General features: G+C 47.9%; 1 protein-coding gene across 1 annotated transcript; it reads left to right on the top strand.

Annotated features, from left to right (window-relative positions):
- Positions 1–114: 114 nt before the first annotated feature.
- Positions 115–15,919, top strand: LOC121073947 (vitamin D3 hydroxylase-associated protein). The gene is made up of 15 exons (XM_040565522.1): positions 115–2,783; positions 3,784–3,897; positions 4,236–4,379; positions 4,752–4,885; positions 5,257–5,463; positions 6,056–6,096; positions 6,726–6,850; positions 7,574–7,699; positions 8,842–8,939; positions 10,264–10,363; positions 10,788–10,831; positions 11,487–11,526; positions 14,239–14,347; positions 15,174–15,319; positions 15,624–15,919. The coding sequence occupies exons 1-15, from the start codon at positions 2,574–2,576 to the stop codon at positions 15,750–15,752; spliced, it is 1,767 nt and encodes a 588-aa protein (XP_040421456.1). The 5' UTR covers positions 115–2,573; the 3' UTR covers positions 15,753–15,919.
- Positions 15,920–23,057: the final 7,138 nt, after the last annotated feature.

Raw genomic sequence — 23,057 nt, 5'->3', positions numbered from 1 at the left:
AGTCTGTTATTTCAGGTGTGTATTTGTGTGGAGGTTTGGGGGAGAATTGAGCAATCCTCTGAACACCACCCAGGGAAGTGCAAGAACACTTTCTTGTTACAAAATGGGGACACTGAGGCACGGGGACTGGTTTTGTCTAACACGCCCAGACTCCTACTTGCAGTGCCATAGGGAGAAGGTTTGTTCCTGTATTTCTCAGCTCCACAGAAGCTCCATGAGAAACAAATGTTTTCCCTGCCACACACCAGCAATTGGAGGTCAAAACTGAGTCGGCAGCCTCTGGAAAGCAGGGAGGGAGCTGGACTGCTTCCCACACGGGGGACTGCTGACACCCTGCCAGCGTGGGTGAGCACCAAGGGGAAATCTGGAGTGTGGAGCAACTCCCCTGTCCCTTAGGCACCTATACCTGCTTTCCGCAGAGCAGAGGTATAAATTGCTTCATCTCAGTGCATTGCACTTACCAAGCAGCATGCCAGTGTCAGAGGCCAGCCTCTGCTGCACGGCCAGGTTTCCAGCGAGGTTCCCCAGCCGCTGGCAGGCACCCCCACCAGGATCTGCTGCTCCCTGCAGGTTTCCAAGGGTGCCTGAGAAAGGGGCTCCACAATGCAAAAGCGTCTTCCCAGAGCAGCAGTTCCCAAATAGATCATAGCAAAGCTTAGACAGGAAAAGGTATGGGTGTTTTTGTTTTGTTTTTAAATGTGTTATTGTTTAAACCAGAGTCATGCAAGAACATAGTTTTTTTTTCAAGGGCTGGGCAAAGAGTTTACCCTGGCCTGTCCAGGACCCTGATTCTCTATCAGCAGGCTTTAAAAAAGGAGTGAGAGAGGGGGGGGGGGTGAACTCCAGGCATCCCAGGACTGAGTGCTATGTAACAAGTAGCTCCAGAGGATCTTGGACTGAGTTTTTCACCAGTTGTAGGCAATCACTGCCCACACAGAAAAAGCTGGACGGGGATTTTCTGTTTGCATTTTAAAATCCAAGCCTGGGGGAGATTGTCCCAGGAGAGGCAACGCCAGGTGCTGGCCTGACCTGGCTGGATGCAGCTCACAGCCCCAAACAGCCACGAGCTGCGTTGCCTCATTAGTTTAATCAGTCTCTTCTTGGCGCAGAGGTGGGCAGGGTACAGGAGTCCAAGCGATGGAGATGCCAGTGGACCTGAACCAGTAAACACTCCTAGAAACCCCGAGCAAAGGCCTCCAGTGAGCTGTGCCCACTGCCAAGGATCACTGCCAAGGAACAGGGCTGAGGCTGCTGCATGGTTTTAGGGACTTGAGGTGGCCAAAAAGGGAGGTTGTGGCCACCAGAGTGGCCAGAGGGAGGTTGGGGTGGTTGGTGGCACTGAAGCTTAAGGCTGGGATGTGGAAATGAGGATCAACTCCCAAGTCATTGGGGAGAGGTTGGTGACATCCACATTGAGTTGTTTGGCTCTTTTTATTCTCCATCACGGATGGCGGTAACACGACAGCAGTACGAACACTGGCTTTCAGCCCCCAAACAAGACCCCTTCATCAGAGAGCACTAATTACCTAGGACACAGCCTCCTTACAAGCTCTGCTGCCCTACTGCCTGCAGCAGAGGCGCGATCCTACAGACCTGGCAATGCCACCTTGCATCTTGGCAATGAACTTTCAGAGTCATCCCCCATTCCTTTCCCATGGGCTTTCAGACCCTTGTGGTTTGAGAGATGCTTGATTTTCCAACCCCCTCTTTCCTCATGCACTGCTTGGGAATGGTCCTATGGCTGTGGAGTACCTGTGGCAGAGGGCAGCTCCTGGACTGCATGGTCCAGGTCCTTTGCCTCATGCTGCCTGAAGGATGGCTTAGAAACTGGGAAGTACATGGGATGCTGGGCCCATCAGAGGGGATTTCCCTGATGTGGATTGCCAAAAGGTTTCTCAAAGAGGCTTGACTTGGAAATGGCACAGAGCAGTCATACTCTTTGAAGGCATCTTCAGAAAGCTCCATCCAGACTGCCTTTCCAGAGGCACCATGTCCTGCTTGCACCTAACCTTCACTCCAGCCCCTTCATTCTCCCGAGCTCCCTGCTCTCTGATTGATGTGATTTCACTCCCTGCATCAGGTCCCCCAGGGCAAGCAGGGCTCTGTTGTCCCAGGCTCAGAGGGCTGCACGTGCCGCTGTCAGGGAAGAGAGGTGACAGCTGGGCGCTTCTAGTTAATGGGCTTAACTGCTAATGAATTATTAGATATGGGGAAAGCCCAGACCTGGCTTTTGCAGATGTTCAGCCCCATTAATCAGCTCTGTCTGCTCTGTGTAGCCAGGTACAGCAGCAGCCAGTGGCCTGGGTAGCCACAGCCTTGGGGAACATCCCCTCCAAACCCAGTGTGATCTGAGCACACTGCTTGCAGCCCGACCCACAATGGGCAGGCAGACCCTTTCAAAGTCCATGGTCTAAAAAGTCCATTCCTGGACTTTGTTAATGCAACTCTGTCTCAGAGCTGATCTTGCACAGAAGGCAACTGAGAGGTCTGCATACATCAGCTCTCCTTAGGAAAAGGTGGGAGACCCAGGCACCTGTAGCTGACCCAGAACAGGAAGGACTGGGGGAGAAATCATGACCCAGGAGCGACTGTGGCAGGTCCTAGACCCATCATGGGCAGACCCTCGCATCCTCTCAGCCTTGCTCTGCGGTTCAGCTGCAGCCATTGTGCTGCTGAAACGGCTGGGGCACAGGAGGATCCAGCAGAAGATGGAAGAGGCAAGGAGAGCACGGGATCTGGCCCTGGAACAAATGGAGAAGGCAGCTCGCAGGTTTAAACAAGAGGTAATTTGGGGGAGAGTGTGTGTGGAGGGAAGGGACTGTATTTTGGGTAACCGAAGAAAAAGGGGAGTCCTAATCAATCCCTCTTTGAATAATGGTGAGGGCAAGGGCAGGGATGTGCATGTTTTGGGTCATCACCAACCTTTTTTGATAGTCAGCACCCTGTATTGTCACTGAAAAACCCCAACCAGTAAAGGCAACATAAAGAAGTTATTTCTTAATACTGACCTGTTGTGGGAATCCTAAGGGTCCAAGCTGGGGACACTCTGAATCATGTCACCAGCCAAGAAAGTTTTCCCAGACCTCCCTATGCCCTTTTCTCCTCCCTTGTTGCTCCTGCCAAGCCTTTCTGCTCCTATCCTCCTCACTCTGCCACTCGCTAGGAACCTGTCCGCCCCATCGCCCTCAAAGTACAGGTCCCTCCAAGGTCTGCACATCAGTGACCAAAAGCCATTTCATTCTGCCCACTTAGATTTTAGGAGGTTCAGTCCTTGGATTCAGGATTTGCCTTAAACCCCAGATAAACACTAGTTGCTATTCTTTTCTTGGGGAAGGGCAGGGGGAGGTTGCAAAGAGGACACACACTTTTTTTTCCCCAAGTTAATGATAAATTTTGTAAACCTTTAGCTGGCTTAGCTGCCATCCAATGCATTGTCTGTTAGTTAGAAGGTGGGTGAGGCCCTGCAGGAGGGTAAACAGAGACAGGTCAGGCCTCTCAAACCTCTTACAGATTCATGCAATTCTCTGGTCAAGAGGCAGCTTTCTGCCTGTTTTGGATCTATCTCTACGAAGCAAGACTCAGCAAATTCCCCATCAGCAAATTCCCCGCTCCAGTACACAAAGTGCTATGTGGCAGGTCTGCATTTCTACAGGGTGTGTCTTTTAAAAAAATCTCTGTTCAAGGTCACTGCTGGGCAGATGTTAGAACCGGGGATTCACAACCTCAACACCAGTCTTTTCGGTCATGTTCATCCCTCTGCGCCAAATTTCTTACCCTTTGCAGAACCCAGGCACCCAGACGGCACACATCCTCTCACTGCCCATGGTGGAGCTGGCGGAGAAGCTGAAGGAGGGGTCCCTGTCCCCAGAGAGCGTCCTCTACTCCTACATGGGCAAAGTGAGTGAAAGCTACAGCGTGGGAGGGATGTCTCAGAGCTCTTCTGCTGAGGCAGCAGCAGGGGCTTTCAAACTGAAAACCAGCCCATTTTCTGGGAGAACCAGCAAGGCCAGAGACAGCAATTAGTCAATGCTGAGAGGGATGAAGGGTGGCTTGTGGGTGAATGAGTAGGACAGGGATCCAGGGCAGAAAATTATCCCAGAAAGAAATATCTAAAGTTTATGGGTAAAGTCTGAATAATGAATGCTGGAGGTTTGAGGACATTGAATGCTCATCTTGAAAACTCTATTTAAATGCTGTTTTCTTCCCTCCATCTACTCACTTGCTGCTCTGGAGAGGCTTTGGAGGTGACTCGGGAGGTGAACTGTGTGATAGACTTCATTCATGGCTGTGAGGATCAGCTCCAGAAAGTGAAGAAGCAGAAGGAGAAGGGGCTGCTCTATGGCATTCCCGTCAGCATCAAGGACCACATTAACTGCAAGGTACATCCCTAATACCCTTATCCTTGGTCTGGGGCTGGGAACAGAGCAGGATGTCCAGTCCTCTACTCTCATACAAGGAATCCAGCCCGATCCTTTTTATCTCATCATGACTGGCCAAAAGTTCCCTCAGGCAAGGATGTTCTGGACTATTTATTTGTGGGGTCAGCAAACCTGTCTTTCTTCTGACAAAAACTCAGTTTTCTTGGAAAATTCCTAACTTGCTGTGATCTGGTTTCCCTCAGGTAGTTCTGGCTGTGAGAAAAGTTAGGTGGGAACTTCGTTGCAGGAGGTGTCAGGGCTTATGTCTGTAATTGTTAAGCTCTGAACAGCATCTGTACTGGTAGCTAAAGAACTGTGCTTCCCATCCCCAAGGGCCATGTCTCCTCTGCTGGGCTGGTGAAGCTTCTGGGCCAAGTGAAGGAAGAAGACAGCGTCATCGTCCAGGTTCTAAAGAGCCAGGGGGCAATCCCCTTCGTGAAAACCAACATCCCTCAGACAATGATAAAGTAATCTCTTGTTTGCCTTTCTGAAAACACTGTGTCATGCAACTCCTGTGACCTAAGGGTGGGTGGGGCCCACATGCACACGCTCCCACTCTTGTCCAAACTAATCACACACAGTGAGTTAATTGCCTCCTTATTGCAATCTGAGTCATTCTATCCTCGGTCTTGCGGCAGAATACTACAGATAAATTGTTTCTCTTATATTTGATGTCTCTTTCTTCCTAAACTAAGTGTCCCAACAAATCTACTTCACACTGATCCTACCCTCCAGGATTAATTCCACACTCATCCCTGCGCAGATGCTCAGTGCCTTGCATTTATGGTCTGCAGAGACAGAAGTACCTCACTCACCTGCTGTTTTTCCCTCTCCCCAGCTATGACTGCAGCAATCTGATTTTCGGCCAGACCCTGAACCCCCTCAACCACCAGAAGACCCCCGGAGGCTCCTCAGGAGGGGAGGGAGCTCTGATCGCAGGGGGAGGCTCCATCCTGGGCATCGGCTCAGATGTGGCGGGCAGCATCCGCCTGCCGTCCAGCTTCTGCGGGCTGTGTGGGCTCAAACCCACAGGCAACAGGATCAGGTACAGCCTAACTTCTGTCCCCTTCTGCGCCCACTGTGGAGGCTGAAGTGTCCCCCACCGTGCATAACCCTACAAAACAGACCCCACCATGCATAACACTACACAACAGATGTCCACGTTTTCCTCCAGGTTTAAGTTACCACGCTAATCTGCCTGTTCCCTTTCATCAGCTAGGCTAAGGACTCTGTTGATGATCTCCATGACACATGATGACCTCCAACTGTTAACGCAATAAAGACTTAATTTATGAGTCCCAGTCGGGAAGCTGAAAGGAAATGCTGCAGGAACATCTACTTTTTAGATGTTTTCCAGCCCTTGCATTTTTTGTAAGAGTTCTCTGTTTATCAGAGCTGGTTTACTCCCACGTGAGGAATATCATGCACCAGGGAAAGAAGATAATAGCAACCATCTCTAACCCCTAGCAGCTCACAGCCCCTGAAAGTCTTCCTAGTCTAGAAAGTGTCAAGTCTTTGCAGGACCTTTTGTTCTCTTGCATGTTGCCTGGGGAGAATTAGGAAGTCTGCAGCCCAGCATGGTGACTTGCCTTACAGCAAGAGCTGCTCCTAATCTATTTCTCCCATTACGTTCCCAGCAAACTGGGTGTGGTTTCTCCTATCACAGGAATGTACTCAGGTAAGTCCATCCAGAAGATACATCACTACTGTCAAACCTTCACTTCTTGCATCTCCTTCTATTGCTGTGATGCCAACTAAGTGTGCTTGCTCAGTTACGTGTTTCGCAACCAATTAAGACAGGTAATCTATTAGACCAGAGCCTGCCTTATGCTATTACCTTTTTGCACCACTTATTCTGTTCCGGACTGTGATAGGGGTTAACTGCATCACAGCAGAATTGAAGCAACAGACATTCAGGCAGTGCAGTGCATAACAGTGAGAATTGTGAGATGTGGATCTCAAAGGCCTGGAATATTTCACTGGATGGTTTGAAGACTCTGCTGGCCTCAGTTGCTGCCAGGCAGTATTACTGTTGGCAGTATGGCTGCAGTCCTCTTGAGTGGGACTTGTGCCTTCAGAAGCCTGGCCCAGAAGGTCAACCTCAGTAGGCAGCACCAGGCCTCTGCTCTGAGACTTAGGGACTGTTGCTGCTGGGCTTTCTTGCTCACTTCTTGCACAGACATTGCCTTCATTTCCCATTCCTCTTCCCTGACCTGAATTAAACTCCTCTCTGCTGGGTCACCACCAGTGACTAGAAGAGATCTCCAGGCCCATCTGCCTGCAGTGATGGGATCTTTGTGCTTGCAGTGACAGGGACACTGGGGCCGATGGCGAGAGATGTGGACAGCCTGGCCCTCTGCATGAAGGCACTGCTCTGTGATGAGATGTTCCGGCTGGATCCCACCTTGCCCCCCATCCCCTTTGATGAGGAGGTAAGGCTCAGAGGCAATGTGATGCCTCCGTTTGCCCATCACTGAAGTGAGATCTTGGGAGAGTCTCAACTGGTTTAATATCTCAAGATAGTGAAGGACCTGGAGAGGCAAGCCTCCTTCTGAACAGAGGAGCCCCACATGAGCAACCACAAGAAGAATTCACACAGCAGGGTTGGCAGGCCCCTGCTGGCTTGCCCTGATGAGACCTGCTTGATACTAACCCCTTACCCAGCAATGACCAGGACAAGTTTGCTGGCTCCATTCTGGCTCAATTTCTAAAGGAGCTGTTTTTTTTCCTGATCAGAGAAACTCGCCCCTCACTCTTTTAATGAGAGCCTGGTTTAACAGTCACTGACTTAAGAAATCATTGCCTTTTGGCTTAGGTCCTAGGATCCTAGTGTGCTTCAGTTGTCCCTGATATATGGACAATACAGATCAGACAATTACCCTCAAGGAACAGGCCGTAGCCAAGTGAACTGTTCAGATGCTATCACATCTGCTATCTCAAAGTTGGGACAAGTTCACACGGCAGGACGTGGTGTTTTTCTGACCACATCAAGACCACTGCTGTAGCTCTGTCTTCTGGGCAACAGTGCTTTCCACCAGACCTATTGCTCCTGCCATTTCTTCAACCCAGGACACCTCAGCTGCTGCCTTCCTGTGCCCTAGAATGGTCTGATCTGGTACATCTCATGTGTCAAGCAATGGCTCCTCTCCTCACAGGTTTATTCCAGTTCAAAGCCACTTCGGATTGGGTATTATGAAGGAGATGGCTACTTCCAGCCCTCACCCAGCATGAAACGGGCCATCCAGGAGACCAGAAAGCTCCTCCAGGAAGCAGGGCATACGGTGAGTTTTTATGCCTGTGGTTACCAGGAGCTCTTGTCCTTCTGCTTCTTACAAAATTTAGACAAGTCATTTCCCATCTCCTTTTTCACTGCCCATCAAACAGGGCCATCTCTCCCTGGCAAAATGCAATTGTCTGTTTCCCAAACCAAAGTGATCTTGCTTATGTTTCTGGCCTAGCAGACAGGAAAATCACCTTCAGATACCTCCAAGTCACTCTTCTCTAAAGTACAGTGTGGGACATGTGGTTTTGTTTGTTTGGTTGGTTGTTTTTGTTGTTGTTGTTTTGTTTTGCTTTGTTTTGTTTTGTTTTTGTTTTGTTTGTTTGTTGTTGTTGTTGTTGTTGTGTTGTTGTCATTTTGTGTTTTTTTTCCCCATCATGTTTGGTGACCCCATAAATATCATCCTCACAGCAGCTTCCATAATCCCTCAGCTGCTGAATACAGTTTACAGATTTCTTGGTGTGCAAGGTTTTTGGAGCAGTTGACTCCCCAAGGGATGCTTTCTAGCCTAAATTATACAGTGGTTCCACTGATGGTAATTTCTATATGGGTGCTGCTCCAATAATAATTATAAATTAGAAGTACTTGGTGTTTCGAAGCCTCTAAATATTCTTCTCAAAGGAGTGGAGACATGGAGCCCATGCCAAGTCACATCATAAATAAGTGCTAATGCCTTGGAGACAGGAAAGGACAGCTGGCAGATGGCACCAGCCCAGGTCCCTCTGAAAATGGAATTTTGCAGAGTGGCACAGCCCCTACTGCGAGACCCCCACCTCCATCCTGCTCTGCAGCCCTAGGCACCAGGAGCAGCTGGTAGGTGGCCCACAGTCATGGTGCCCAGCTGTTTCTGGCACATTGCTCCATAACTGTGTGAGCCCCAGGGGAGCCTGAGGCAAAAGACAGTGGTGTGAGCTGACCAGAGGTGACCTACCATGTCCCTTATGCTTCAGAAGGCATCACAGTGGTAGGCTGCAACCCAGCATGACCCAGGTAGGGGTGCAGAACTGCAGGCCACACACTCCTGCTGTGCTACACCTTCCCACCGCTTCCCACCCACCTCACTGGTAAGGCAGGGAGGTTTAATGAGAGCTCTGTGAATCATGTGTCTTTCTTGCTTCCTGAACGGGGATGGTTTTCCTGCAGCTTGTTCCCTTTGCACCGCCCAAGATCGACTACGTGGTAGACGAGCTGTTCACCAGAGGGATTTTCTCGGATGGTGCTGCTCACCTGGTGGACTGCTTGTGAGTAAAACCCACTTGCTTTCAGTGCTGGCCCAGGGACCTGGCACTATGTGGCCAGTGGATGCATTCAGAGTGTTTTTATTCCTGTGGGTGTGTACTAAAGAGCGGGCAGCAGAGGAGCTATTTTTGGAAGGGTGAAATTAACATGAGCAGCAGCTAGTTCACAGGGGTGAACTCATACGCATTGGTAACCCTGTAGGGTAAAAACATGCCATGTGTCCACAGTGCTGTGGCAACTGTTTTTATGTGATTAGCCTATCATGCATAGGAAACACCACACACTGTAGGACGTCCCTTGGAGGTGGGTTAAACTTGGAGAGCAGCTCACTCCTCCTAAGCAGGAAGAAAATGGGATGAGAAAGATCGTGGGTGAGGATAAAGACAGGGAGATCGCTTACTGATTGCCATCATGGGCAAAGCAGACTTAATTTATTGACAACTAGATTTGATGTTATAGATTTGGGTAGTGAGAAACAAAGTCAAACATTAAAACAACACCTTTCCCTCCCCCTTGCCCAAGCTCGGCTTCACTCCTGAGTCCTCTGCCAAGCAGTACAAGGGGACAGGTAACGGGGCTGTGGTCAGCCCATGACAACTCCTCTCTGCCGCCCCGTCCACCTCCTGCTCTCCCCTGCTCCAGCCCCGGTCAGAAGGCCGGCTGCGCGTCCGGTGCTCCTAAGGCTGCAAGGGCGTCTCTGCCTTGGCACCTGGAGCACCTCCTCCCTACTGCTCACCAGCCTGTTTCTCACTTTTTTTTCCCCCTCCCTTCTCTGCCTGTACTGTGTTTTTGCCCTTTCTCATATACACTTCCAGAGAAGCACCACCAGTGTTGGTGAGGGGCCCGGCTGTGCCCCGAGGTGGGGCCGGTGGAGCTGGCTGGAGCCAGCCATGACAAGCACGGGGCAGCCCCGGCCTCTCCTCACAGAGCACCAGGCAGCTCTTCCTCCACACACCACAGTGGGTGCTGAGGCCATCCCTCTGCTCCATTTCAAGGACATCTACCACAGTCCGACCCTAATTCTTACGCATTTCAGTGGCTCTGAAACAGCAGAGCACAACAAACAAGCACCCCTGCCTAGAACTGGGAGGCTGGTGGTGGCTGGGCAGAAGCAGCACACCCATCCAGGTGTCATACCAGGAGGGTGAAGCCTGAAGAACCATCTATTATCAGGAGAATGTCCTCCTGGCTTGTCTTCTGGGCCTGGGGTCCAAGCTGAATCCAGCTCTGGACTTGGCTCAGGGATAGCATTGGCCGTCCCCAAATCTGGTACTCTCTGGCACAGGCGGCTTTTCCTGACCACTCCTTCACTCTCTGCCCTTCCAGCAAAGGAGACATCGTGGATCCCAACCTCAAATCCCAGTTCAATACGTACAGGCTTCCTGCTCTGGTGAAAAGGATCTTGGCTATCATTTTGAAACCCATAGTAAGTATGCGGACATTTTGTCTGTGTTATAGGAATTGTGCAAGGTGGGAAAGCTTCCACGTGAAGGGTGGTGGGCTGCTCCACCCAGAGCTTTGCTGCTTCATGTCAAAAGTCTAATGGTTTTCAAAGAAAAATGCACTTAAGTAAACTTAGTCCCTAAGCAAGGATCTAAACAGCATCTCCACATCCAGTAGATGCTCTCCAGGGCTAGCAGTGTTGTCTAGAGCCTTATTTCCATGGGTTGTTGTGATTGAATGTATAAATTAATGTTGGAGTAAAACCACCTCATTGGAAACTGTACCTGTTCTTCAGAGCCACATCTGCTAGGACAAGAAGTGTGCTCAAAATACGGTGTCATGGTAGCTGTCTGTTTCAGCTGCATTGTTTTTGACTAATCCTAGATTTTTCCTCTTCCCTCTGAAAGTATCCACGAATCGCTCGGGATCTCAGCGCTCTCTGTGGAGTGGGGTAAGTGGCGCTAAAGTAGCTCTAGAGGAAGGGATGGATGCACATGAATGTATGCCCTGGCTTCGTGCAGATAGATGCCAGCTTGCTGGACAAAGCCCTGTCATGGGGATGTGCAGCACAGGCTAAGCCTGCATGAATACATGCTGCCTCAGCACCACCTGGGCTCAGCATGGTGTTATCCAGGGCTATGCAGCCAGAGATTATATTAAGAGCTCACTGTGGCAGGGCTAGGAAGTCTCAGCACAGGCAGACACAGGCTGCTTTCCTCAGTGTCAGGGGAATTCTGGTACCCAGAGCAGCATGTGCCAACATGATGGAGAGGTATCTGCATGTAGATGCAGTGTGGTGTGAAATACAGACCTCTCTGAGAGAGACAAGAAAAAGAAAAGAAAAAAAAAAAAAAAACAACTGAGAGCAGCTGAATGTAAAAGACCACCATGATTTTTGTCTAGGTGCCAGAACAGGTGGAAGCATGGTGGTAAGCTCTTGTGGTGTACCTGTAAGTACTTGTGAATCTGTGCTATCATCTAGGTGATACTATAGCTTGTTCCCAGAACGGTCAAACAGTTTCCATAAAAATGGGCTAAAAGTGTATTTTTTAAAATGTTTTCTGTTGCTACAGCCCCATTGCTGATTAATTCTGCCACCTTTCCAGGTCTGCCAAAAACCTCTGGGATCAGCATGCAGCAGTAGCGGTAAGATGTTTTCTTTTACCTTACTAAGTATAGTGAGATCCCTAAAATTTCTGAGCTGTTGCTTTCAGCTCTGTGATGGATTTGGTGTTAGAAATGGATCATGTGGAAATAAAAGGGCTGGGCTTTTCTTTGAAATTCAGTCTTTTCAAAAAGTGGTAAGAGCTCAAGGCAATAGATAGTCATGTGGACGTCTCTGCTTCCTGGAATATGGGGAAGAAAAATTATCCAGTGCCCTGCATTTTCTAATCAGAAATAGCATAAAAATAACCACTAAAGATGAGGCTTCATTTTTAATGATTTCCATCTCTTGGTGCAAATCCCTCATTTCAGACATTAGGCGCTATTATCACTAGTTAAAACCACACTTGAACTATCAACCAGAGATGCTAAGAGTCTGTTATGATTTAACCTGTCAGGCTGCTAAGCACCACAAAGCTGCTCACTCACTCAGAGTTGCAGGATGGGGGAAAGAACTGAAAAAGTTACAAGTGAGAGAACTCATGGGTTGAAATAAAGATATTTTATATAAGAAAAAAAAAAGTAAAAGCAATGCAAAACATTATTGCTTGCCACCAGTCAACTGGTGCCCAACCAGTCACTGAGCAACAACAGCAGACCCCCTCCCAACTCCCCCCTATATTTGTAATTCCACATGGCACACATGGTATGGGACATCCCTCTGGCCAGCCTGGGCCAACTGTCCTGGCTGTGTCCCCTCCCAGCTCCTTGGGCACCCCCAGCCCCTCGCTGGCAGGGCGCTGTGAGAAGCTGGGAAGGCCTTGGCTCTGTGCAAGCACTGCTCTGCAACGACTGAAACAACAGTGTGCTGTCAACATTATTTTCGTTCTAAATCTAAAACACGGCACAATACCAGCTACTATGAAGAAAATTAAATCTGGCCCAGCCAAAACCAGGACAGAGTAAAAACTTGTGTTTGTGAACAATTTAGCTCAGGTGTATTTTGTATGAACTCATTCTAGTTCAGGAATAAAGGACAGGAAGCGTTGCCCTGGACAACTGAGTCCAGTACTGCCCACAAACCAATCAGATTCCTCTTCAAAACTAGTTGGATTTTTCATTTGTATTTGTTTTATTTGGCCATCTCCTCTCCTCCCTGCTCTGATAATTGTAAAGCTTTATATTTCCCTTGTTTATTCACTTGCAGTTTATTCTCATTTTATTCCCGTCCTTGAGATAAATAGCACCTCTCCTCTCTGGTATTTTCCACTGCCTCCCTTGTCCTTGATCTATTTATAGACAGCAGTTATATCCCTTCTCAGCTGGTGTTTTGCAAGGCTGAAGAAGCCAAGCTGTTTTAGTGTCTCCCCACAAGCCAGGATCTGTGTTTTCTGGGACACCCTCACAACCCTTCCTGAGAACAAACACAGCCCCAGAGTGCACCATGCAGCTTCCATCAATGTCGGTCACAAGACGGAAGTGCATGCTCACTTGCAGCAGGTCTGACAGACCATAGATCATAGGAAAAACTTCTGTAAACCAACGTGGGCTGATGGAAGGAAAAGGTTTGATTGTTCGGTGTTGGATTTTTCTTTTTTTTAAGGTGAAAACAGATCATCCTTCCCCCACTCCTATCCCTCTACTGCTCCACCCCCCCCCAAAAAAAAAAAATCTCAAAAAGATTTGTCAACCGCAATGATATTTCAGATTGTTTTTCTTTAACAAAACCATTATTCACAGTTTCTACTGCAAGCAAGAGCTGATCCAAAAATTTTGGCTAGCTACCAGCTTTCCTCTGAGAAAAAAAATGAGATTAGCTGCATTGACTGTATTTCCTGGAAACCCTTTCTTTTGTCAAACTTTCAGCAGGAAGGATCTCAGACTGCTGATGGAATTTGAGGTCAGATAAAAAATAGCCTGGTGGTCAGGGCTTTCATGAACGATGTGGGAGACCCTTGTACAGAAAAGTTGGGGTAAGATTATACAGAACAGGGTCTGGAACATGGGACAAATGTGTCCGATAACTAAGGTAGGCTGTGGAAGTAGCCATGCTCTCATCCATCTGTATCTATTTACTAAGAGAAAGTGGAACAGCTCTTTTGAGGATGGATTCATTCATTGCCTGATGTTCAGCAAAGATGTAGAAAAACAAAATGCAAATCTAGTTCTCTCTTCGATGTACAGTACAAACCCAAGGCTCCTACATCATAGAGGAGAAGACTACAGGCTTACCTAACTGTCTCTTGCTGCTCTTTTTCTTATCTGTAACCCAATGCAGAATGAAAGAAGTTTTTGTGAAAATATTTGGAATTCACGTCTTCTATCCAAGTTTCTTCTACCTTCTACCTTCTACCTAAAAAGCTTTTAGGAAATGGATTTTTTAGTGAGCTGAACATAATTTTTTGTATTACTGTTGATTTCCATTCAATCAAATCTGAAGATAAAATCTGAAGATAAAAATCTGAAGATAAAACCGTACGTAAGAAGGATCTGGTTAATACTCAAAGGAATCAACTCTGAAATGCCCACCTAGCACCAATGTCTAGGTCTGAGCAGGACGTGGTATTCTGCCAGAAAACCTAGAGTTGGAAGAACAAAACCCATTGTCTCTTTCAAAGCACAGCTCAGATTTGATCTGAGTTTTCACTTTTATCCAAGCAGGGTTTTTTTTGTCCTTTTTCCATGCTGTAGGTGTTGATCTGTCACTGCTGTCCAACAAACATTGCTCATCATTCGCTCTGTCTTTCCCTCTAGGTTTACCGTACCGAATTCATTGCTAAATGGAGAAAGCAAAGACTGGATGTGATTCTCTGTCCTGCACTGGGTCCAGCCTTTAACCATGGCTATGCTGGGAAGCTGTTTGGTAATCTTCACTGAGATGTCTCTAGATGCATCCACGGTGGTTTTTATGGGCACAACAGGAGCAAGATATTTTGGTCTCATTAACATTCCCCAAAGCATGTGCAGTGCCCGCTCTTCCCTCCGGGGAAGATAGCAAAGGGACGTCTCCTCTGGATGGGCCTCCCCATGCCCCCACCCTATCTGAGCTGCAGATGTTTGGATTAGTATGGAATAGCATTAAGTGACTCATCTGTCCCAGCCACTACTGGGTGACTTTGCCTTGTATCATCTGTCCTGCACAGAGTGCTTGCGAGGATAGTTGTTAGAGTTCTGGCTGACCTTAGCACAAGACCAGGCTCTTCTGACTGTGGCTATCTATGTTCCCCAAGACTTTGCAAATAGCAGAAAGGTTGCCTCTGACTTGGAGAAAGGGGCAATTTCATAGCTTTCTGTGGTCAGGGTCCTCCATTTCTCTAGCAGCAGCACTCTGAGATCCAAAATGCCCAAGATGGTGGTGTAGTCTCAGACCTGGACATCTGGATTATCTTGAAAAGATAGACAGGATTTTTCCCTGGGGTGTGGATAACATAGATTCAGACTGTGTCACAGACCTAATCTCCACCATGACTGACAGATGAAGTCACGGGTCTCTCTCTGATTTCAGCAGCCATGCAGCCCTCAAAATTCCCCGCCAAAAGTCCCTTTGAAAACAGCACGTTTTCATTGTCCCTTTAGGTCCAGCAACTCCAGTTCAAAATCCCTCTAAACCAAATTATCACCTGAAAGTCCTTGCTGGCCCAGCACCCTTAAATTTTGCCATTTTGTATGCTCTGTGCGATCTTTTCCAGCTGCAACCTCCTATACCAACTTATACAATGTCTTAAACTTCCCTGCTGGAGTGGTGCCAGTCAGCACAGTCACAAGAGCTGATGAAGAAGAACTGAAGCATTACCGAGGGCACTATGGGGACCCTTGGGATAAGAGGCTAAAAGAGGTGAGCAAGGAAAGAACTTAAGTGTTAGCAGAAGGCTATGGCTGGCACGGTGGCACATTGTCCCATATCTTCTCTCCATCTCATAATGAGAGTGGAAACTTCTTCAATGATGTGGTTGCATATACCATGTTACCACCCTGAATGTGGTATAGATAAGCCGGTGTACACCAGCCTGCCAGCTGTCCCCTTGCATATCTCTCTTTCTATACTGTCATCTCATCTCTCTTTCTATACTGTCAAAAGATAGCATTTTCTCGTGTGCCTCCTCTGGTGCTCTGACTCAACACCACACTTACTTTTGCAGGCTGTGGAAGGAGCTGTGGGGCTGCCTGTGGCTGTCCAATGTGTGGCTTTGCCGTGGCAGGAGGAGCTGTGCCTGCGGTTCATGAAGGAGGTGGAAACACTTTCCCGTGGCACAAGGAGAAATGTGTGATTTATCAGGATCTGCCTCCATGATGTTAACTTTTCATTCCCTGTCCTTCTCTCCAGTCACCTTCTAACTAATGCACAAAGCAAAGTAGATAGCGAGCTGCAGACTCCGAACCACTGTTTCAATAAAATGGCAATAAAGGCTGTTTAAAAACAATCAGCAAAATCTCATCTCTGTCCAAACTGTCCTTCTTTGTTAAATTGGGACAAAACTAAAAGAAAGGAATGAGAGTTCATGTTGGACCAAAGGAGTCCAGTAACTGTAGTGAAGTTATATTTGTTGTATGACATGAGGCCGAAGAGGTGTTCACGTCATTATTTTGCTTCCAATAGTGGGAGTAGCAGATGTTTGTGGAAGAGTGTAACCTGCTAAGTGCAGGATTCTTTCTTTAGCTGTGCCATTCATTGGCTTAGATGCTTTTTGCCAAAAAGCTTTAGTCAGCCCATCAGTTTTAATAGCTGCCAAGAAAGCTGTCCTTCACGAAATGGTTGGGTCCCTTTTTGAACTGTTGGTCTCCACACCATCCAACGGCAGTGGGCTCTATGGTTTAATTGGACAGTGTGTAGTGGAAAGCTTCATTTTCTTTGTTTAAGCATATGCAATCTGAAATGGTAATTAATCTTTCTGTGCTCCTGTTCCTCATTTTTTCTTCCAGTTAAGCAATGGGAAAATGAGGTTGGTCTTTGTTGTTGTTTATTTGTTTTTTATTTATTTGTTTTGTTTTTAATTGCTTGTAAGCACTTAAGGAAACCTGAGTTCAAAAATTTCTGTGGCTATGTTTAGGCCATTTGCACTTCTGGTACTTCCAGCTTCACTGTGAAAATTGTATGCTGTTTCTTGGCCTATCCATTGCACTCAAGGTGGATGAAGAGGCTGGGAAGGTGCAAGCAATGGAGGAAAGCGAAAAGCTTTGAATAAGCAAGTGTGTCTGGAAACAAGACATCAACCTGAGTGATGATCTGTGCCTACTCCAAGCCTGCCTGTCTCTCCAGGTTACAGGGGCTGGAGATGGTATTTGTCAACGGGAAGAGAGGCACAGGGCCAAGGGGCAATTCAGCTCCTGTTATTTATCTGCCCTCTGCCTCCTCAGGGCTGCACAGGGATGCTGTGGTCATCCAGCAGCCTCACACGCTCACAAGTGGGTCTGAGTCACACAGTGAGTCCTGGCTCCTCAGCCTAACTCATGGACCTCTGTTCAGCACAGAGCAGTGAGAGGAGCCTCCCAGAAGAGGTCGTGCCTCGCAGGCTTGCTGCTGGGTGGCACCGGACACAGAGCTTCTGCCTGATGGGGTTATGCCAAATTGCAGTGACTGTCTCAGGTCAGGAGAAGAGAATTTTTAGCTGTTGTCTCACAGGGAAGATGGGAGCTCACTACTGAAATGATAACCTGGCTAGGAAGGGCACTGAGCGATCTGGAAGCACAGACCTTGTTTTGCAAGGAAGGGATGTTGTCCTGTGCTCCTGTATCCCTCCCTATCAGTGCAAGGCTGAACGAAGCAAAGGGGTGCTATTTCTAAAAGGACTTTCCCCATGCATATTTGCTCTTTGCTTTCCAGCTACTCTCTGTGGGTGGTTCTGAAAGGGTTTTACTGTTCCTCCCACTCTCCCCTCTACAGCTTCCAGCCAGTCGCTAGACCCCAGGATCCTACAGTGTTAGCAGCCGTTCCCAGGACCCATCACCCAAAGGGCAGGGTCACCACAATGCAGCAGGTCCTGCCTGAAGCCAAGACAGCCCCAAGGGTTCTCTCAGACACGGTCAGCAGCTCAGTTGGAGCCCTCCTGGTGCTGAAGCAGATGAGGTGAAGACAAGGTCAAGAAGAAGATGGAAGAGGCATGGGGGAGAGAAAATATGGGTTTGGACCAGATGCAGAGGGCTACTCAGGAATTTAACGAGCATAAGGAAAAGCAGGGAGGGTGATGCTGAGAGAAGGCTGGTGAGCTCAGGCACTGAAACTCAAGGAGGGAAAGGCCTTTTGTAGGGCATAACTTTAGGTCTGCAGGAGACTTCTTCCTGGGCTGGAGAGAGGATGTCAGCTCCCTCCCGCTCCCATCAGCACAGTGCCACTGCGCTTCAAACCCTCCTGCAACCCCTTCACCGTAAGCTCAGGCTGTGCTGCCCTCAGAGAGCTGCTGTGCCTGTTTGCACTGTGCTTGCCCAGCCTCCTGGCACCAATTAAAGTCCAGACTTTGGTCTGTCTTGGAGAATTAGGTGGAAATGCTGCTTGGGGCAAAAGGACTTTCTTCCCACTAGTTCCCAGTTCTGCTTATCTCCAGCACTGTATCTTGGCTGTAGTCTTTGCTTTGATCGTTTTTCCTCCTCCTGATTTTAATAAGGACTTAAGCCTGCTAAATTTTCTCTTTAGTTTGCAGGGTAAACTCTACCTAGTTGCAACACCATGAGCAAATAAACTCTCCAGAAAAACTGGTAGGAGCCAAACATACATTGTTTGGACACGTCACTGGTCTCTTATAATACTCAAAGCAGACAGAACCATCTGTGGTGTAACATAGAAAGTGGCGGAGGATATTAGAGACATTGAGGCCCCTGGGATCCTAGGATTACTTAACAAACAGAGTTCAAGGAAGGAGGTAGTTGAAGTAACTAAAAGCAAATGTTCAAAAATAGGTGGCATGAAAACACTTTAACATAGGGAGGTTCATCCTTGAAACACAAATGGAAAATGTGAGAATTAGGACTGGGACATCCTTCACTCTGAAACAGCTGTTTCATCTTTCCAAGCATAGTTTCAATCTGCTCTTCCCCCACCCTCTTCCTTTTTTTATTTTTTTTTCATTTTTCCACCTGCTTGCCCAGGATGAGACCAGTGAAAAGCCAGACTTCTCTGGCATCTCTGTAGCTGGAGAATTTGTAAGTAGGATGCATAAAACCCACTTTCCTATGAAAAGGACCAAGGAAAACAATGTAATACCCATAGAAGTGAGAAAGCTGTAGGGATGGTCTGGAGAGAAAGCACGCAGGCCCTGCTATCGGAGGTGTGAGGGTTGGTATGGGACATTTCTCTCCCCATCCTATTGCAGCTTATTTAGGGAGAGCCAACAGGGTCCTGTCCGAGTAACATAACAAAGGGACGATAGAAACACCTCTCAGATGATCTTCTTGGTTGTTGGAAAGGTGCAGATTAAGTAATGGGAAGTTTCTGATAGACTGTTTCGTTCTGTGATTGTTGGTGGGTTTTGCCTGGAATTAAATTGTCTGTTTTTATGAAAGTCTTATGATGCCAATAAATATTTCAGGCTGAAATGAGTCAGAAACTGGAGATTGCCCAGAAAATACTTATTCAGCCCTCTGAGTCAGTCGGAACAACTTCTGCAGAGGGGACCAGCCCATTTTCCTGTGACTTCAGCAACTTCTGAAGTACCTTTAAAGTTGTTTCCGAACAACATAGTTAACACACTTCATTTTGTAAATTGTTTGCAAAACCACATCACAGTGTTTGGATCCAAAAAAAAAAAAAAAAAAAGAATATGGGATATAATTCTCGAGGTTCATTTTCTGTCATTTTCACCAAAATGGAGTCAAAGCTGACCTGACTTAAATATATGTATATGTATATATATATATATATATCAATTTTGAGGGAAGACAATTTACTTATAGAAAGATTCTAATGGAAACCAGCCTGCCTGAGAACTGAAGGTGTTGTGTGGAGTGTGACAAGAGTAAGCCAGTGCAGTTTTGCCTCTGCAAGTTGAGCTTTGCTGGGGACAGAAGTGGACTGACTGGGTTGGTCCAACTGCCTGCCTCTGTGATGGTCCAAAGTGAAGGAGATGCAGATGTCACAGTGAAATCCCAGATCAGCTGTCTTTTCTTGTGTAAAGGTCTTGGCTTTCATTTTAACTCCTCTGGTGAGTTTGATTAAACTGGGAAATTAGTCTGGATCCCATCTTAACCTCCAAGATGGATTTATCTACATAGGGAATTAATCTGGATTTGAGGGGAGTGCAGATCTGGAGCAGAATTGCAACTCTCATTCATACGGGTATCAATGCTCTTCTGAAGTCACACCCAGGAATACCATACCCACACGCATTTTTAAGATAAACAACACTTGGCAAAGTATTTCATTGGTGCAAATCAGCCAAACTCCACCTGGGCCCACAGAAATACGCGAAGTAATAGTGGTGCCATCTGTCCTAGGGGTCAGATGAGTACTGAAGGGATGGGGATTCTTTCCTTTCTGTTTTGCCTCCATTCCATGATCCATCTAAGTGTACTTCCTCTTAGTTTCCCTGCATTGCCAAAAATCTGAAAGCCCCAAGTGGAGTCAGGTAAGAGTTTTTATCTCTGATTTATCTCTACCAGTCTAGCAGCAAAAAGAGGAAACTGTGAAAAGGACAGCAAGGGAAATCAGTTAGATGATTATTTGAAAACCTCCCTCTTCTATGTCACCAACACAAAGCTTGAGGCAGCGGGTCAGTGATGCAGAAAAAAACTATAAATGTGTCTGGACACTGTGTGATGGGACTGGATCAACTTTGCCTTCTTTAAGCTGATGCAGCTGGGACAATATCTGAATTAGAAGAGTGTTCAAAACTGAGAAAGGCAGATGTCATTGGAAAGCCAGGATCTAGGATGTTCCCCAGTTTGGCATCATGGTGGTATCACAGTAGTGCTGAGGTGAGTCCTGGGATTTGGGTGTATTTTCTTCATCCAATTTTGAGAGCCTAACAGAGGTACAATGAGAATCTGTGATTCTGAGTTAAAGCGTAAGGAAAGTGCTTAGCAATAAATGAGGCACAATACTGTGGGACTACCTGCGTCCCATCTGAGCACAGCCGCAACTACTTTGATGTTGTGACCTTGGACCTAGATTAAGTCAGGTCATAAAAATATTGCAGAAACATTGCACTTGGCCTTGGTTGATGATCATCAGTGCAATGTGGCGGAATGAACACAGCACTGTGAGTCAGGCAGGCTGGCTCCTCTACTAGGGACCTGAGGTTTGACTTGCAACATTCCGTGGGACATTACCTGCCTCAGTTTCCCCATGAGGACAGTGGTCTCTCTCAGCAGACTTTTCTCCCAAGCACCCTTTACTCCCCTTTGCCTAGTCACAGGACCACACAAAGCCTCCCTCACCCCAACCCAGCCCATTTGCCTTCAAGTAGCTGCTCCCTTCCTTGTTAGGGACTTGTCCTGGTTTTGGCTGGGCTAGGGTTATTTTTCTTCCTAGTAGCTGGTATGGTGCTGTGTTTCCCATTGAGGATGAGAACTATGCTAAACACACACCAGTGTGCTAAAACCCATCGGGGGGACAGCCGGGACAGCTGGCCCAGACTGGTCAGAGGTATGTGCTGTACCATATAGCATCATGCAGAACAATAAAACTGGGGGGGTGTTTTCCACCAACCCTGCCATTTGGGTACCTTCCACAATGTACAGTTCTGCTAAACCCCAGATGGGCTGCTGTCCAGCCTGCAGGGTCTGAGATATGGTCAGGGAGGGCCTGCTCGTACTCACCCGTTATGCCTGCTGCCCATTGCCAACAGAGGACTGATGTAACATTAGTTAATCTTAAACCATAGCTGAGCCGGGGAAAAACCTACTCCACTGCAGAGATCAAAGGTTACGCCCCCCCGCAGTCCCTGGAAAGCTCAAATAGGCTTTTCTCCAGCTGCTGTATTTATAAGATAAAGTGACTGGCAAGTAGTTAAACTCAGATTCCTTGCCGTTTTCTGATGTGGGGTTGCGTGCCATCAGCAGTACCGCACCAACCGGCTCCCTGATTCCCATCCATGAGCTGAGGAAGTTTTTGCGAAAGGGAAGAAAATAGTCCGAATCCTTCTGAATTCTGGTTTTGCCATAAAACAAAATAAAGTCAAAGGACCTGCACAAGAGATCCAGTTTTTAGGAATAAAATGGCAAGATGGACATCATCAAATCCCAATGGATGTGATCAACAAAATAACAGCTATGTCTCCACCAGCTAACAAAAAGGAAACACAAAGTTTCTTACATGTTATGGGTTTTTGAAGAATGCACATTCCAAATTACAGTCTGTTTGTAAGCCCTCTCTATCGAGAAGCCTTTGAATAAATTAAACAGGAAATACTTCATGCAGCAGCCCTTGGCCCAGGCCAAGCAGGACAAGATAAAAACTGTTCTTTACGCCGCAGCTGGGGAGAATGGCCCCACCTGGAGCCTCTGGCAGAAAGCACCAGGGGAGACTCAAGCTCAACCCCTAGGGTTTTGGAGTAGGGGAAACAGAGGATCTGAGGCCCACTACACGCAGAGACTGGCAGCAGATGAAGGGGTTCGAGCTGCTTCAGAAGTGGTTGGTACTGAAGCAGAGCTGCTCCTGGCACCCTGATGCTGGGCTGGATGTTCAAAGGGAAGGTCCCCTCTGCACATCATGCAGCTGATGCTGCGTGGAGTAAGTGGGTCACATTGATCACACAGGGGTTCAGATAGGAAACCCTTTCACCCAGGAGTCCTGGAAGTGATCGTAGCTGCCTGCCAGGTTAAACCACAAGGGGACTCTAATTTCATATGGCTTTTGGACTGCCTCTGCAGCCCGAAGGTCTACTCGGAAGGTGCAAACCAGGCTTGGATTTTGAAGCCATCCCATCCCTCTGGGTGGATTCAGCCCTCTCCCCCCTCCAGTTGCTCTTCACTGCCTGTGTCCCCATTGCAGGCTGTGGCAGAGCCGTGGGGCTGCCCGTGGCCAGGCAGTGCATGGCCTTGCCGTGACCAGAGGAGCTATGCCTCCGGCTCATGACGGAGGTAAAAACGCCAGTCCATCGATAAGGAAAGGGACTTCCTCAGCAGCATCCGGCCACCTGGAAGCGCAGCTGCACTTGCTAATAAAACCACCTTCTGAAATCCCGAGCTGGATCGGACACAGCTGGCTTTGTCTCTGTTAAACATTTGCAGAATGTCTAAAGGGCAGGATCAGAGCACGGGACCCAGTGCGCAAGCGGATGTGGGAAGTCCGTGCCCTGATGCCTGCCAATGTGGGGAAAAAACTCCCACATCCGCTCAGCCCATCACAGGGGTCGTGTTGCTGTCACATACACAAAGAGCTCACTTCTGACTCAGGAAGCCTTTTGCATGGATCCCAAGAGGCTGGGAGAGGGTTTGGGTACTGCTGCGTACTGACCCTGTTCACATGCACCTTCCTGAGGCACCTGCCCTAGCAAGCACCGTGCAGCAGGAGCTGGGGGGACTGCAGACATGTCCCTGTGCTGCTGCTCTCAGAAAATGAGCAGTGCCTTCACTGAGGAGGCATCCTCTGGGCAAGGATGCCACTAAAAGGAAAAACAGAAGGTGGCCAGCTTAATTTGTTA

The sequence above is a fragment of the Cygnus olor genome, chromosome 8 (assembly GCF_009769625.2).
Source record: "Cygnus olor isolate bCygOlo1 chromosome 8, bCygOlo1.pri.v2, whole genome shotgun sequence".
NCBI lineage: Eukaryota > Metazoa > Chordata > Aves > Anseriformes > Anatidae > Cygnus > Cygnus olor.
This window is presented reverse-complemented; position numbering and strand designations above follow the sequence as displayed.